This window comes from Lonchura striata, chromosome 14, assembly GCF_050655825.1.
Source record: "Lonchura striata isolate lonStrDom1 chromosome 14, ASM5065582v1, whole genome shotgun sequence".
In the NCBI taxonomy this organism is placed as follows: Eukaryota; Metazoa; Chordata; class Aves; order Passeriformes; family Estrildidae; genus Lonchura; species Lonchura striata.
Genome location: NC_140716.1, coordinates 7,173,925 through 7,186,529, shown reverse-complemented (window position 1 = coordinate 7,186,529; position 12,605 = coordinate 7,173,925). Strand labels below are relative to the sequence as shown.

The window sequence follows — 12,605 nt, the reverse complement described above, 5'->3', positions numbered from 1 at the left end:
TTAGTTGAAATTAGATATTTCCTTGCATGCATTTTTTAGCTGTAATCACAGTGCTAATCTGTGCTTTTAAAATTTACCTGTAGATTCTTACTGGAGACTAGTTAAACATTTACTTCCACAGATTTGATTTAATACACTCCTGTTTTTACCAATTCTTTTTAGGAAAAAAATTAAACAAATAAGTGGTGTTCGCTAGAAAACATGTTTTCTGAAAGTTGCCGTATAGATCAGTTGTCAAGATTTAAGTATGTGTATTTAATTGTCAAAGCTTTGGGTTTGTAAAAACGCCAGGAAATCTTTCCTGCAACATGTTTTAGCTTTTGTTTTTCTTTGCAGGAAGACTATAAATGTTTTTTCCCCTCTGATTAAAAACGCAATCTCTGTTTCAGGTTCTCCTTGGAGAGATCTACACAGGGACTAGTGTAGCAAGGGTAATAGTGAAGGAGTTAAAGGCAAGTGCAGGTCCCAAGGAGCAAGAACAATTCTTAAGAAGTGGAGAACCATATTAGTAAGTAATGTTTCACAGCTTCATTCTGCTGCAGATAAATTATGGGTATTGCTTTTGTTCAGTGTTACTGTCTCTACTTGCCCTCCCATCTAACTGTAATGTTTTTCTTTAAAATGTGAAATACACTCAACCCAATGTGAGCACATAACTTAGTGTACTTTACTTTGGATGTGCTGTAAAAGATTGGTTAGTGAAGAGCTTTCTCAGTGATTTCTAGCATTGTGGCTATATTTGCATTTAGGCTTAGGTTGTTGGCATTTGTCTGAAGAAATTTCATGCCTTCTGCTTCATTGGCACAAGTGGTTTTGGAGCAATTTTGGAAAAGTAACTGATCTGGCTGGGAACTAACCCAGCTAAAAAAAGGTTTATCTTGTAGCCAGATCTGTAGCTTGGTGTAGTTCATGAGTTGCATGCTTTTATTTTTGGTATGAGGGGTCGTGGGAGGATGAGTGTGACTCTCATGTGGCAATCCTGGCTTTTGTGGGTTTGAGATCCTGTGAGTTTTGGCTGCTGTCAGTGATACTCTTCAGCAATACAAAGGTACAAATGGAATCTGTGGCTTTGGTACTTGCACCTTCTGTTCCTGCCACCCCCCTCCACTGTAATGTGTTGAAACTTCTAGTAGGCATTTCAGTGTGTTGCATTCTACTGTGATCTTCCTGCCTTTAACTGTCTTTTTTCACTCCAGCATTCTTCAGCATCCAAATGTTCTCCAGTGTATTGGGCAATGTGTGGAAGCCATTCCTTATCTCCTAGTTTTTGAGTTCTGTGACTTGGTAAGTGCACTTACACGAGATGCTGCAGTTTTTTCCACCGGGGTAAATTGTATGTGGTATATTTACTGCCCTTTGCTTTGAAATTATTCTTTTGCTTTCTTATTTTTTGATTAACCAGAAATTTAGAAGGCTTTTGTTAGTTTATTTTTTAGATGAATCATAATTGCAATTTTTTGTTTATACTCTTCAGTTTATCATGTATGTTCTAAGTGTTGTGGAATGTTCTGAGGAGGCAGATACCTACCTGTTCCTTGATAATGGAATTACCAGTCTCTCTGTCTGCCTTCAGCAAGGAGCTTGGAGGGCAGAGGGTGTCACAGCAGGAAGCTTTATCACAGTCCAGTATCATGTGCACCCACCAACATCACATCCTAAATACTTCCTGTCTGCAGTCTTAATGTGCTTTATGTGCATTTATGTGAAAATGTTAATTTAGGAAAATGGAAGAATTTTTTCCCTTCTGCCTTCTCTACCTGCAGAGTGCCTAAATTTTACCCATGCTGTGCTGCCTTGTGCTAAAATGCAATGGTGGGCTCACTTCTGTATCAGTCATGTGTATTCTAATAGCTGGAATTTTCAGTGTCAGTCTTCATTCTCTTCCTGATCCTTTCCCTTATGGTTATCTTCTTTTCCCTACATTCTTATCCTTTTATTTACTTCTCATTCCCTTTCTACCCCCCAAGCAACTACCTTGTGCTTCCTAGCCACCAAAAGAAAAGCTGGGAGCACACTGAAGGGTGTTCCCACTGCTTTCAGTGCCACATGGTCCCTGGAATGCAAGAGACAGCTCAAAGCCTTGCTCAGATATACATCCAAATCAGATTTAACTGCAGTCCTTGGAATGTTCATGAGTGCAAGGAAGGGGGGCATGTACAGAGCCTTTGAACTGTGCCCAGGGTGCAGAGGTATGAGAGAGAAAAATTTGGATCCATAGGCTGGAAAGACTTGAATTGTTTTATTGTAGCATAACACATTACTAAAACCAAACAAGCCCCAGAGTCCAACTGGCTGTCTAAACATTGGCTCAGTAGCTGCTTTTAATGTTTGTTGTGTAGATATCACCCAAAGCAGAGTTCCTTGGGAAATGTCAAGACAGAAATGATATCAGAAGTGCACAGATGTTACTAAGGAATGAGTCTTTTAGAAATGAGACAGTTTGCATTTATAAATTTCAGCGAGATTATTTTTACCAGTTTCACTACTGAAGAATTTCCCTTTAAGCTCAGGTGCAAAAATCTGCTTCTAGTTGCTTCAGGCAATTTAAATTACTTAGCATGAACTTGACTTTTTGGAGAAATATCAATTAATCTGTTACCTTAAATAATTATATTTTTTCCATGCTGCTCTTTTGCTCCAATGTATTAACTGTGGTAAATTAATGAAGCAGAAGTGCTGATAAAATCCTTCTTTTCCAAATGGAAGAAATGCCTGACCTCTTTAAGTGACTGATCAAAGTGAAGTGTTCTGGGTTTGCTAACATTTAAAAACTCTGTGCCTAAGGTTAACAGATAAGGTTTTTCATAGTTTTTCAGTATAGAAATAGAATACTACTTACTGGTTTTCAAACCTGCTATTCAAATTGGAATTTCTTTAAAAGGATCCTGGAAAGAATTGCATTTTACTGAGTCTATCAGATATACATCCAAATCAGATTTAATTGCTGCCATGTTTTCAAATAGTTATGTGATTTAATCCAACTTAAATTTGAAGATGAAGTAGCTTTTAAAGATTGCCCTACTTTAGGTATACAGGAAAAAATATCCTTGTTTGATTCCTCATTATTCCAAAAGTTGTCATGATCCTGCAGAGTAATTTGGTAAGGATTTTATTTAAGGGGATAAAATAGGTTTTCACTTTAACTAGGGGCAGTAAACTTGACAGTTAAAGTGGTAGTATTACAAATTTGAGTGTAGTTAGGTAATTTCTTTGGAATGGAAAATAAATGTCTGTGCTCATTATTCTATTCCAAGTGAACTAAAACTTGGTTTTAGAAAATTATGTATTACGGTCAGTTAAACATAACTTGTATATTAAAGATTCCTTACTTACTTGGTAGAACTGAGTATCTCCTAGACATGATGGTGTTTTTTTCTTGTGCACACAAATACTCAGGGGCTGTGCAGACAGGACAATGTTCCCTTTGCACTTTGATGCAGAGCCTGGGCCAAGTGAGCAGCTCAGAGTCCCTGCCCATCACTACAATTCTTGTTGTGGTCCAGGGCCTGGAGTGGGAGGTGGCAGAGAAGAGACAGGAAGGAAGGGATGTGAGGGAATCATGATGGAATAGAAAATGTGGCTAATAGGTTTTTTTAGTAAAAAGGTTTCTTAGGGAAGTATCAGAAAGGTTTTTATCACTGCAGTTGGAATTGCAGTTATTTAGATTTTTTTAAACTTCAAGTAATTGGTCTCAAAGCTCCTTTTTCCCCTGAAATTGGGTGAATTGGTGTGCATGGAGGTGCTTCTGGAACAGACAGGAGTGATTCTTCAGCAGAAAAAGCATAAGGGCAGGTGGAACTGAAGTGGCTGATTAAAGGTTCCAGTGTCTGGTGACTGTTGTTCAGGTGAGAAGGATGAGAAATGTGGTCCTGTTCAGCTGCCAGTGGCTTAATGCTGAGCTAAACCTCTTTCCCTTATGTTGTGGTGGTGTCTGTGAATATCCAGCAAAGTAAACTCGTTTTAATCCCTCTTGTGTGTTTAAGAATTGACTAGTTCTGAAAAAACATGGCAAGAAGATAAGCTTTGTTGGATAGGAAGTTTCAATATCTTCAGGTGACAAGTTCTTTTGAGGCTCACGTGGCAGTGTTGACCTTGTTCAGCAAATTTGGCATACTAAGTAACAAAAAATGTGGCTATTCTGCTGACCAACTCAGTCTGGAGGGTACAGAGGTTGTTTTATTCAAACTCCTTCAAACTCATGGCTTATCACAGCGTGTCCTCCTTTTGCTACTTTTCTTACTTGGATTTGTAGCTTTTTTAGGGCCAGTTGACCTTGTCTTGGCTGCTCAGGCAACCCTGTTGGATTATCAGTTCCCAGGCTCCTTGGCATTGGAAGGTTTTGATCAGAGGAAACTGTAGTGCAGAGAAACCACAGCTGTCAGGGTGGCAGTGCTGAATGTCAGGCAGGCTGGCTTGTTTTCCTGACCACAGAAACTCCTGATACATTTCTGTTACACAAGATTGCTGGTTGAGTGTGCAAGAACTGTTTTGGCTAACATTTAGTCTATTTTATAATGTAACCCAAGTTGCTTTGTATTCCTTGCTTTGCAGAGCTGGCAAAGAAATGAGAGAAGTCAGTTGCACATAAGTGATTTAAGCTGTTAAATTCTATGCTTTGCCTGTGTTAAAACGATTTAGAAAATAGTAAATATGAAAAGAAATACTCAAAAAGGTTGAACAGCCCCTTTCCCCATATTAGTTGCATTGTATGTTGGTGCAGTCTGCTGTGAATAGTTAACTGTTCACTGTTAAACATTGCAGAATGATGCCAGGTTAAAAATAGTGGTAGCTGTCTTATTAACTTTAATATATTACTCAGCCCTGTGTGTGGCCAGCATTTTGTCAGCACAGCAAATCCTCTAATGGATTGACATAATTTATGAGTAAAAGGAAAGTTATTCAAATGTGGAAGTTGCATGTATATTGTGAGGCTGATGGCTGATTTACCTATCAAACTCTCACAGAAATTCTTCAAGTCTTGCAATTCCCTGGGCAAATGAGATCAGCAGGATGCAGTATTTGCCTGGAGTGCTCTGTAGCTTACTCTAGGGATGCTGCTGGTAGGGGAAGGTGGCTGCTTGCAGTGATTGGTTCTTTTTTTAATTACTGCCACTTGAAAGCATGTTCTAATAAAAAGGAATCTTTGCAATTAAATAGTCATAATGGAAGAGTTCAGTGAATCTGTTTAATGATCATGGTCAATATGGATATGGGCAAAAGAGCAGATTTATCAGTGGTGTGTGGTTTAACAATAAAGGGAGGATTTGTCAGTTTATGACAATTTGGTGGAATGTTTTCAGTAGATGTAATTTGGTAACTGTTTCACATTTTTAAAACCATTCATCAGTTTTAAAACAGTCACTGCCTTCTGGTTAGAAAGTCATGTCAGCCATTTGGGTGTTCACATGAACCCAATAAGGAATTTGCACAAACAAAAAGCTGCCAGCTTCTGTCTGTTACAGAGAAAATGTGTATTAAAATTTACAGAAATGGCTAAACTGAGAAGGATGGGAAGAAAGGTAAAATTTAGTTCTTCAAGGAATCCAAGGAGAGGAGAAAAAAGGCAGAGAGTGGCTGAGGAGGTTGGAGAGAAATTAGAGCCTTCCTCAAGCATGATTATTGAGCTTTTTATATTTAGATGTCTCTGCAGTGAATCTTGCAGAGCTGCATTTATTCAGATATATATAACATTTGATATTTACTGTGTTAAAAAGTCTGTCAATAAAGGGCCATTTTGTGGCTCTCAAAATAGTGCAGGGATAATGTTGCTCTCTTGCTACTGTCTGCTTTTAGGCAGGAAAGCATCATAGGATAATTCAGGCTAGCAAGGAGCTCAGGAGGTCTCCAGCCTCCTCCTTAAAGCAGTATCATCCTGAGGTCAGACTGGATTTCTCAGGACTTGGTCCAGCTGAATCCTGAAAACATCCAGGAATGGAAACTGTGTGTTCTTTCTGGGCAGCCTGCACTTCTGTTCATGTCCTTATGTGAAAAGCTCTTTTCCTTACACTCAGTCTGAACTGTCTGTGTTTCAGCTCATCCCTGTTCTTTCTCATCTTCCATCCATGCTCCACAGGGAGCAGCTTGGCTTAGTCTTTAATAACTTCTACTGGGCAGTCATTATGCTGAAGTCTTTCTTTCTCCATGCTGAATGAGCCTGGTTCCCTCAGCTTCTCCTCGTGGGGAAATGCTCTGACCCCTGACTGTCGTGGTGGCTCTTTCCTGAACTTGCTCCAGTTTGTCTTGTTGTGGGGCAGGCAGTTCTGAGCACAGGATCTGTGGTCTGACAAGTGCTGAGAAGGTGGTGAGAGCTCTCCTGGGCCTGGCCCTCTTTGTGCAGCCCAGGAGCTGCTCCCAGCCTGCTGCCAGGGCACACAGGGCTCACTGGAGCTCACTGCCCACCAGGATGCCCAGGTCCCTTCCTGCAGAGCTGCTGTCCAGCTGGCCACTGCTCACTTTGTGCTGTTGTAAGGGATTTTTCCTTCCCAGCTGTGAGAGTTTGCAATTGTCTTTCTGGACTTTTGTAAGGTCCCAGTTGAAACATTTTTCAGCTTGTCCAGGGTCTTCTAAAGGGCAGTTCAGCCCCTGAGTGTGACCACTGGTTCATCCCAGTTTGGTACAAGCAATGTCCTTTTAAGGCAATACCAAAAGTTCCTATTTTAAATATTTAACCTTGAGTCTAGCCTTAATTAGACCAGAATGGAAACAGAACCAGTATGTTTCAAGGTGCTGGATTTAATAAAAGTTGGTTTTCCTACAAAAATATATGCCTACATGAATTATTTACTAAATAAGGGATGTCACACAGCACTGCTGTTACTAACGTATTTAAAAATTAAAAAGTAATTCCTGGGTGCATTTCAGGCGTCCTAGGAACTTAATCCACCTGGGACAAGCCCTAAGCAAGCAGTTGCTGTTTTAATGAATGACAGTTTTAGAATCTGATTTTCTTTAGGCTCTTGCTGCCACCTACAGTCAGCTCAGCTGGGAGTTCAGGGCTTGTAATCCTTGGGCTCTGCTGTTTGGAACTGCATGTGTTGCAAACACTGTTCTTTCCTAATTGTTTGGAACTCTGCTCTGGCAAGAGTTTCCTGGCCCAGGATTTGGGAAGATAATGGACAAAGACAAAGCCCAGGATGTTATGCTGGTGAAACAAGTTGTGATATACATTGTGCAGTCTCAGTACAGAAATGTCTTTAAAATAATTTGCTAACCTTTCAGACAGTCTATATTTTAAATAACAAAAATACAGGACTGGTGGATTGAAATTCAAACTGTGAGAAAATTAACGACAATGGCATGAAAAACTTGTTCTTTTCCCTTGCTTGGATTCTCTTACTACATAAGTCTTTCTTTTCCTGAATGTTTGGACAGTATTCACTTATTTTTCTCTATTTCAAAGCTGTTCTTTTTTTAGTAGTTTATGGAGTGCTTCCATGGGCTCATTAATTACATATCTATTGCTCAGCATTGCCTGGGTTCAGTAAAACTGCTGCCATCATCAGAATTTTCTGACTGGAATGGGCTATATTACCATGCTTTTTATGTAGAAAGCTCTGGTGAGCTAACAATGTCTGAAACTCTCTTGTCTCTCCCTTCCAGCCCCTTACAGATTTCCAGACAGCTTTGCTGATTTGGAGCACTTGAAAACTCATCTCATTTAAAAGCAGAGGCTCATCAAACTCTTTTTTTAATGGAAGTTACTAATACATGACAGATTTTATGTGGCAGTCTGATCTCGGATGTTAATTACTAAATGATTAGATTAAAAACCCTTAAGAATAATACCAAATGCCTTAGATGACTTATGTAAGATCCTTTATGGAGATTGGAAACTTGAGGAACTTTATTTTCTTGAACATAAATGTGTTAAATAAATAATGTGGTCAGTTGGATCTTTATTAAAAATATTTTTTTTTATTCAACCAACATATAAGGCTAATAAATATCTTCAATTTCTTTTACAGGGTGACCTGAAAACTTACATCTGCAATGAGCAGGAGCACATGAAAGGAGAGTCTCAGCTAATGCTGCTGCAGAGAATGGCATGCGAGATTGCTGCTGGCCTCGCTGTGATGCACAAACACAACTTTGTGCACAGGTAGGCTCCAGAGAAATGCCAGTCAGTCAAGATGCACTCTGAAATTCAGCTGGGTGTTTTCATTAAAATCCAGGGGTATTGAAGACTGTGTTTCCACGAACATGTGAAACAGCTTGAGGCATGAAGGTGTGATGCTAATGAAGGAGCTAATTGAGCTGCAGTTCTGTGGTGTTCAGCTCCACCTGCCTGAAAGCCATCACCTGCTCTTTGGGTTTGCAGCCCATAGAACACAAGCGGGTGCCAAGCCAGTCCACGTGCAGTTGTTTGATTAATTCTTAGCCAAGTCAAATTAATTTTGTTTGTTGTGAAGGGAGGGATGTTAAAATTCAGTTACTGTGAATCTTACGTGCTGTGAATTTTCAATAGATTGCAGAAATTTAGAACTACTTTGGTAATGTTACCAGTATTGCTAAAAATGGGGAAAAAACCCCTCTTTCTAATGCAGTAAGGAGGAAGCTGAATTTAGAGGGAAAATATGACTGAAAGGGGTATTTTCTCACTGATATTGTTCATGTAACCTTTAAATCTTCACTAAAGGAGGTAGTCAGATTTCAAAGTAATCATGCTAGGAGAAGAATCTTGTTCCCATCAGGGGGAATGCTAGATTCATTTTTAATTAATATCATTATCTTTAATTAAAGTTAATGTAGTGAATACTGAAAGAATGGCAGTAGTTGCAAAAGGCTGGGAAAATTCATTCATGAAACAAGATGCCCAGAAAAATACAATATTTTTTTTTATTTTGCTTTAAATGTAAAGGCATTAAGGAACTGGAAATTATTAACTTCTAAGATGACTAAAATATTAAAGTGAATGTGTTCTCCAAATGTGTCTTTCATGGTGAAACCTTGGGTGCCACAAGACAGTTACTTTGTCAGTCTGTTCTCTGCTGTAGAACCAGCACTTGCATCACCCTTTCATTAAGTCAGGAGCTTGTGTTGGAGCTTGTTAATGCACCTCTTGCTGCATAGGGAAGGCAGAGATCTTGTCTTCAGGGAGAAATGAACTCTCAAACCTAAGTCTTAAAAGGTGCAGGTTTAAAACAGCAGCAAAACCCCAAAGCCTGGACTCAGCTGGTGGCTGATAAACAGAGCTCTTCTTTTAACCCATTTAACAATTTCAAATGACTTGAAGGTAATACCAGTTGTACCTGTCTAACAGAGGGATCAGTTTCTTGTCTTGCAGCAGCATGGCTCTGTAGGTATTAATTTTAACAGTACATTTTCAGTGAAATACAGATAAACTTGCTAAATAATTAATCTGTGGATCTGCAAGATACTCATTGTAATGTTTACTTCTAGCAACACTATCCTGATGCTGTCAGAGTAAGTGGTAAAGCTCCAGCATCAGTGATTTTGTTGTTAGTGGTAAATTCAAGCAGCCAACAATTTTTCTCTTCCAGGATATTTATTTAACTAGTATAAAGCAATTTGGCAAGCTCTGGAACATACGTGAAGGTTATAGATGTGTTTCTAACCTGTGTAGTTCAATGACTGGAAAGGAAAACATCATTGTCTGTGTTTGTAGCAGACAAGCTGTGGCTTTCAGACCATTTTTACTTCACAGGCTTTTTTAAGCTAACAGAAGCAAAGGTAGAGTTCCTCTAGGGCACTTAATTGCCTGGTCCCCTCTGTGAAACTGAAAAGTGAAATATTTGAGCAATTAGTCTGCTGAGCTCTTTGCTGTTGCAGCCACAGTTCCAGCTTCATTAAACTTGCATAAATTTCTGAGTTTGCATGATGGGTCTCTTAAAACTGCCTCTTTGTATTGTTACAGCAGCAGTGCTGTTTTGTATTTGTGGTCTGTTTTATGGTAGCAACTGGAAGCAAATTCTGTGTCTATTCAAGAGCTTTGTGATTTGTTTGTTGGAGGACTTCTGTGAAATACATTATTTTTTCCGTTGGTCTTTTTCAAAGACTGTCTTGTAGTACTGGTTCACGTGTAATGTATGGATTTGTTACGTAATGAACTTAACTAGATATAAGATATTACTGGTTGCTTAATGTGATATTGCAATTATTATTTAATCAGAATTGCTGATAGATTTTGCTTATGACAGTTAAAATGCAAGCCATGCAGTGATAGGTGTGAAGAGGGGTGACATCACTGTAGCATGTGAACAGCCCATGTAATCTCCAGGAGCGGATTGTGAGCAGAATGAAATGAACTGCATGTAAATGCTGTGTGTAGTTTGAATGCTTAAGAGTCTACACCACTGCTCTAGAGAAGTGACTGCAGCTTGAACTTTTTTATACAGGACAGAATAATAGTCCAGGGTTTTTGCATGAAAGCTTTAAATGTGATTGCCTTGTCGCTGTGTTTGGGTTTTTTTGGATTCCAGAATGCAGAGTCTCCTTGTCTCTGTGGCTCTAAACTGATTCTCCTTTGAAGCAGTGGGAGTGCCCAGGGAAATCACAGCCTCTTGGCCAGAAAAGAAATCTTGTCCAATAAGTCCTCTCTAAGGAGAAACCCTATCAGTGTTTGTTTCTTCTGGAAGTGATGAGTGTTTGTGTGGAACTGTAGTGGCCACAGTATTCCAGTGAGATATGGAATCAATTGTTGACATGTTTAGGTTCTAAAACTTAATAAAAATATAAGCAACAAAAAAACTGTCTTAATGTTTAGTTTAGATCACAATTGCATTTTAGAAATTACTTTCCCCAGTTCCTGTGCTTGGGTTTGTAGTGCATATGAGTTGGTTTTTCAGAGTGCATGGACTGGTTTAATTTCCACAGAAGAGGGTCAGGAAAGGAGCTGCAGGAGCTCCAGGAGCACACCTTTCTTGCACCCAGCTTGCCTCAGCCTTCAGCAGGATTGAGGTCTATGGGATCAGCCTACAGCCCATGCACAGAGGATTGCTGAAGTGTATCTAGAGTGGATGCTGAGTCCTTAGCACTGTTTTGTGTTACTGATCTGCTCCTGTTACTTGCAACTGTAACCTGTATCTCTGCATAAATCCTTGACTTTTAGATTCAAAGTTTTTAGAAAATAGTTTTCTTGGTTTTTCATTTGATACTTTAAACTGTGACCTGACTGTTCTAAAAATTGTACCTCCTGTTAACCCATTTGTCTGAATTTATATTGGAGGCCTCCTGGTTTGTCTCACTGTTTATTTGTTTGCATTTGCAGTGACTTGGCCTTACGGAATTGCTTCCTTACATCCGATTTAAATGTCAAAGTAGGAGATTATGGTATAGGATTCAGTAGGTATAAGGTAAGTTAATCTTGTCATGGACCACTTTTTAAAAGGATTCAGGGGCCAAGGTTACAGCAAGCATGCTTGAAAGTTGTGAATTGATAGTAGATTGTCCTTTATTTGAATAATGAACTTTCAAAGTATTACTGGGAAATAACTGTAGCAAGTTAATGTACTAGAACAGGTACCTTTCTAGAGATGAGTCGAGTTTGTTTCTGGAGTCTTCTGCTAAATCTACCCTTTTTTGGTCCTATTTACAGTGGTCCTACAATATGAACATTCTAATTTTAGTTTGTTTTAAGGATACATTTGAAAGAAAAGTTAGAACTTTTTAATGAAAATACTCAAAATATTAAAGCATATCAAGAAAGTGAAAAATTAAGGACATTATTTAAAACATTTGTTAGTACCACCCTTAAACAAGAAATTGGCATTCAATTTTCTGCTATGCAGTGACCAGTGAATGACTTTCCTCCATAGCATTATTCTCAGCTACTTGGGGAAAACAGGATTTTTTTCTTAATTCTAATTATTTCCATAGGCATCACAGAAAAACATATTAAGGAAAGGACTGTCACTGTCTGGAAGCAGATCTAATGTATGTTCAGCATTTTTGGTTTTTTTCTTTATTTTGATCAATAATTTAGGAGGATTATATTGAGACAGATGAGAAGAAATTTGTTCCTCTACGATGGACTGCACCTGAATTAGTAACAAGTTTTCAAGACAGACTGTTATCAGCAGAGCAAAATAAATACAGTAACATATGGTATGTAGAAGGCTTTAAGAAATTTCAATGAGAGATCTGTGAACATATTTTCAAATGTTACATGAAGGAGTAAATAATATTTAAATTAGCCTGATGCATCAGATGTACAGTGGGTTAATCACTGTAAACCTGAAACTATATCCTGCTTTGGAAAGCTGCTTAGAAATCTGTTAAGAGAAAGTTGGAGCAAGCAAAAATGTTTAGCAGAATAATAGGTATTTATATTAATAAAAATACCTTCAGATGTTTATAAAGGAAAGAAATGGTAAATGATTTTTCCAATAATAAGTAGCTCTGAGTGGCATAAAAAGATGATCCCACTAGAGCCTGATGAAGTTAAATTGGTAGAACAGTGGCATTTTAATTAAAATGCTGTGTTCTTGCTGCAACATTTGAGAGCAGCAATTAACTGATGGTTTCTGCTGCCAAAGAGCTGATAGACAATGGCTGGTGAACTCTTGAGGATGCACATTTTTGAAATAGCCAAGTTCCACTTCAGTTCTCAAGCCTCAAGGAATTTGGATAATAGAAACTGGATTAGG

General features: G+C 38.6%; 1 protein-coding gene across 3 annotated transcripts in view; it reads left to right on the top strand.

Moving 5' to 3' along the window:
* LMTK2 (lemur tyrosine kinase 2) overlaps nt 1-12,605 on the top strand; it is a 109,385-nt gene that overhangs the window by 77,280 nt on the left and 19,500 nt on the right. For all 3 annotated transcript variants that reach the window (XR_014958406.1, XR_014958405.1, XM_021539747.3), the window contains exons 5-9: nt 390-508; nt 1,197-1,284; nt 7,965-8,098; nt 11,228-11,312; nt 11,942-12,063. Coding sequence is in view for 1 of the 3 variants with exons in the window: in XM_021539747.3 (XP_021395422.3) it covers nt 390-508; nt 1,197-1,284; nt 7,965-8,098; nt 11,228-11,312; nt 11,942-12,063 (548 nt within the window). In the remaining 2 variants the exon portion in view is untranslated. The remainder of the gene's footprint in view (nt 1-389; nt 509-1,196; nt 1,285-7,964; nt 8,099-11,227; nt 11,313-11,941; nt 12,064-12,605) is intronic.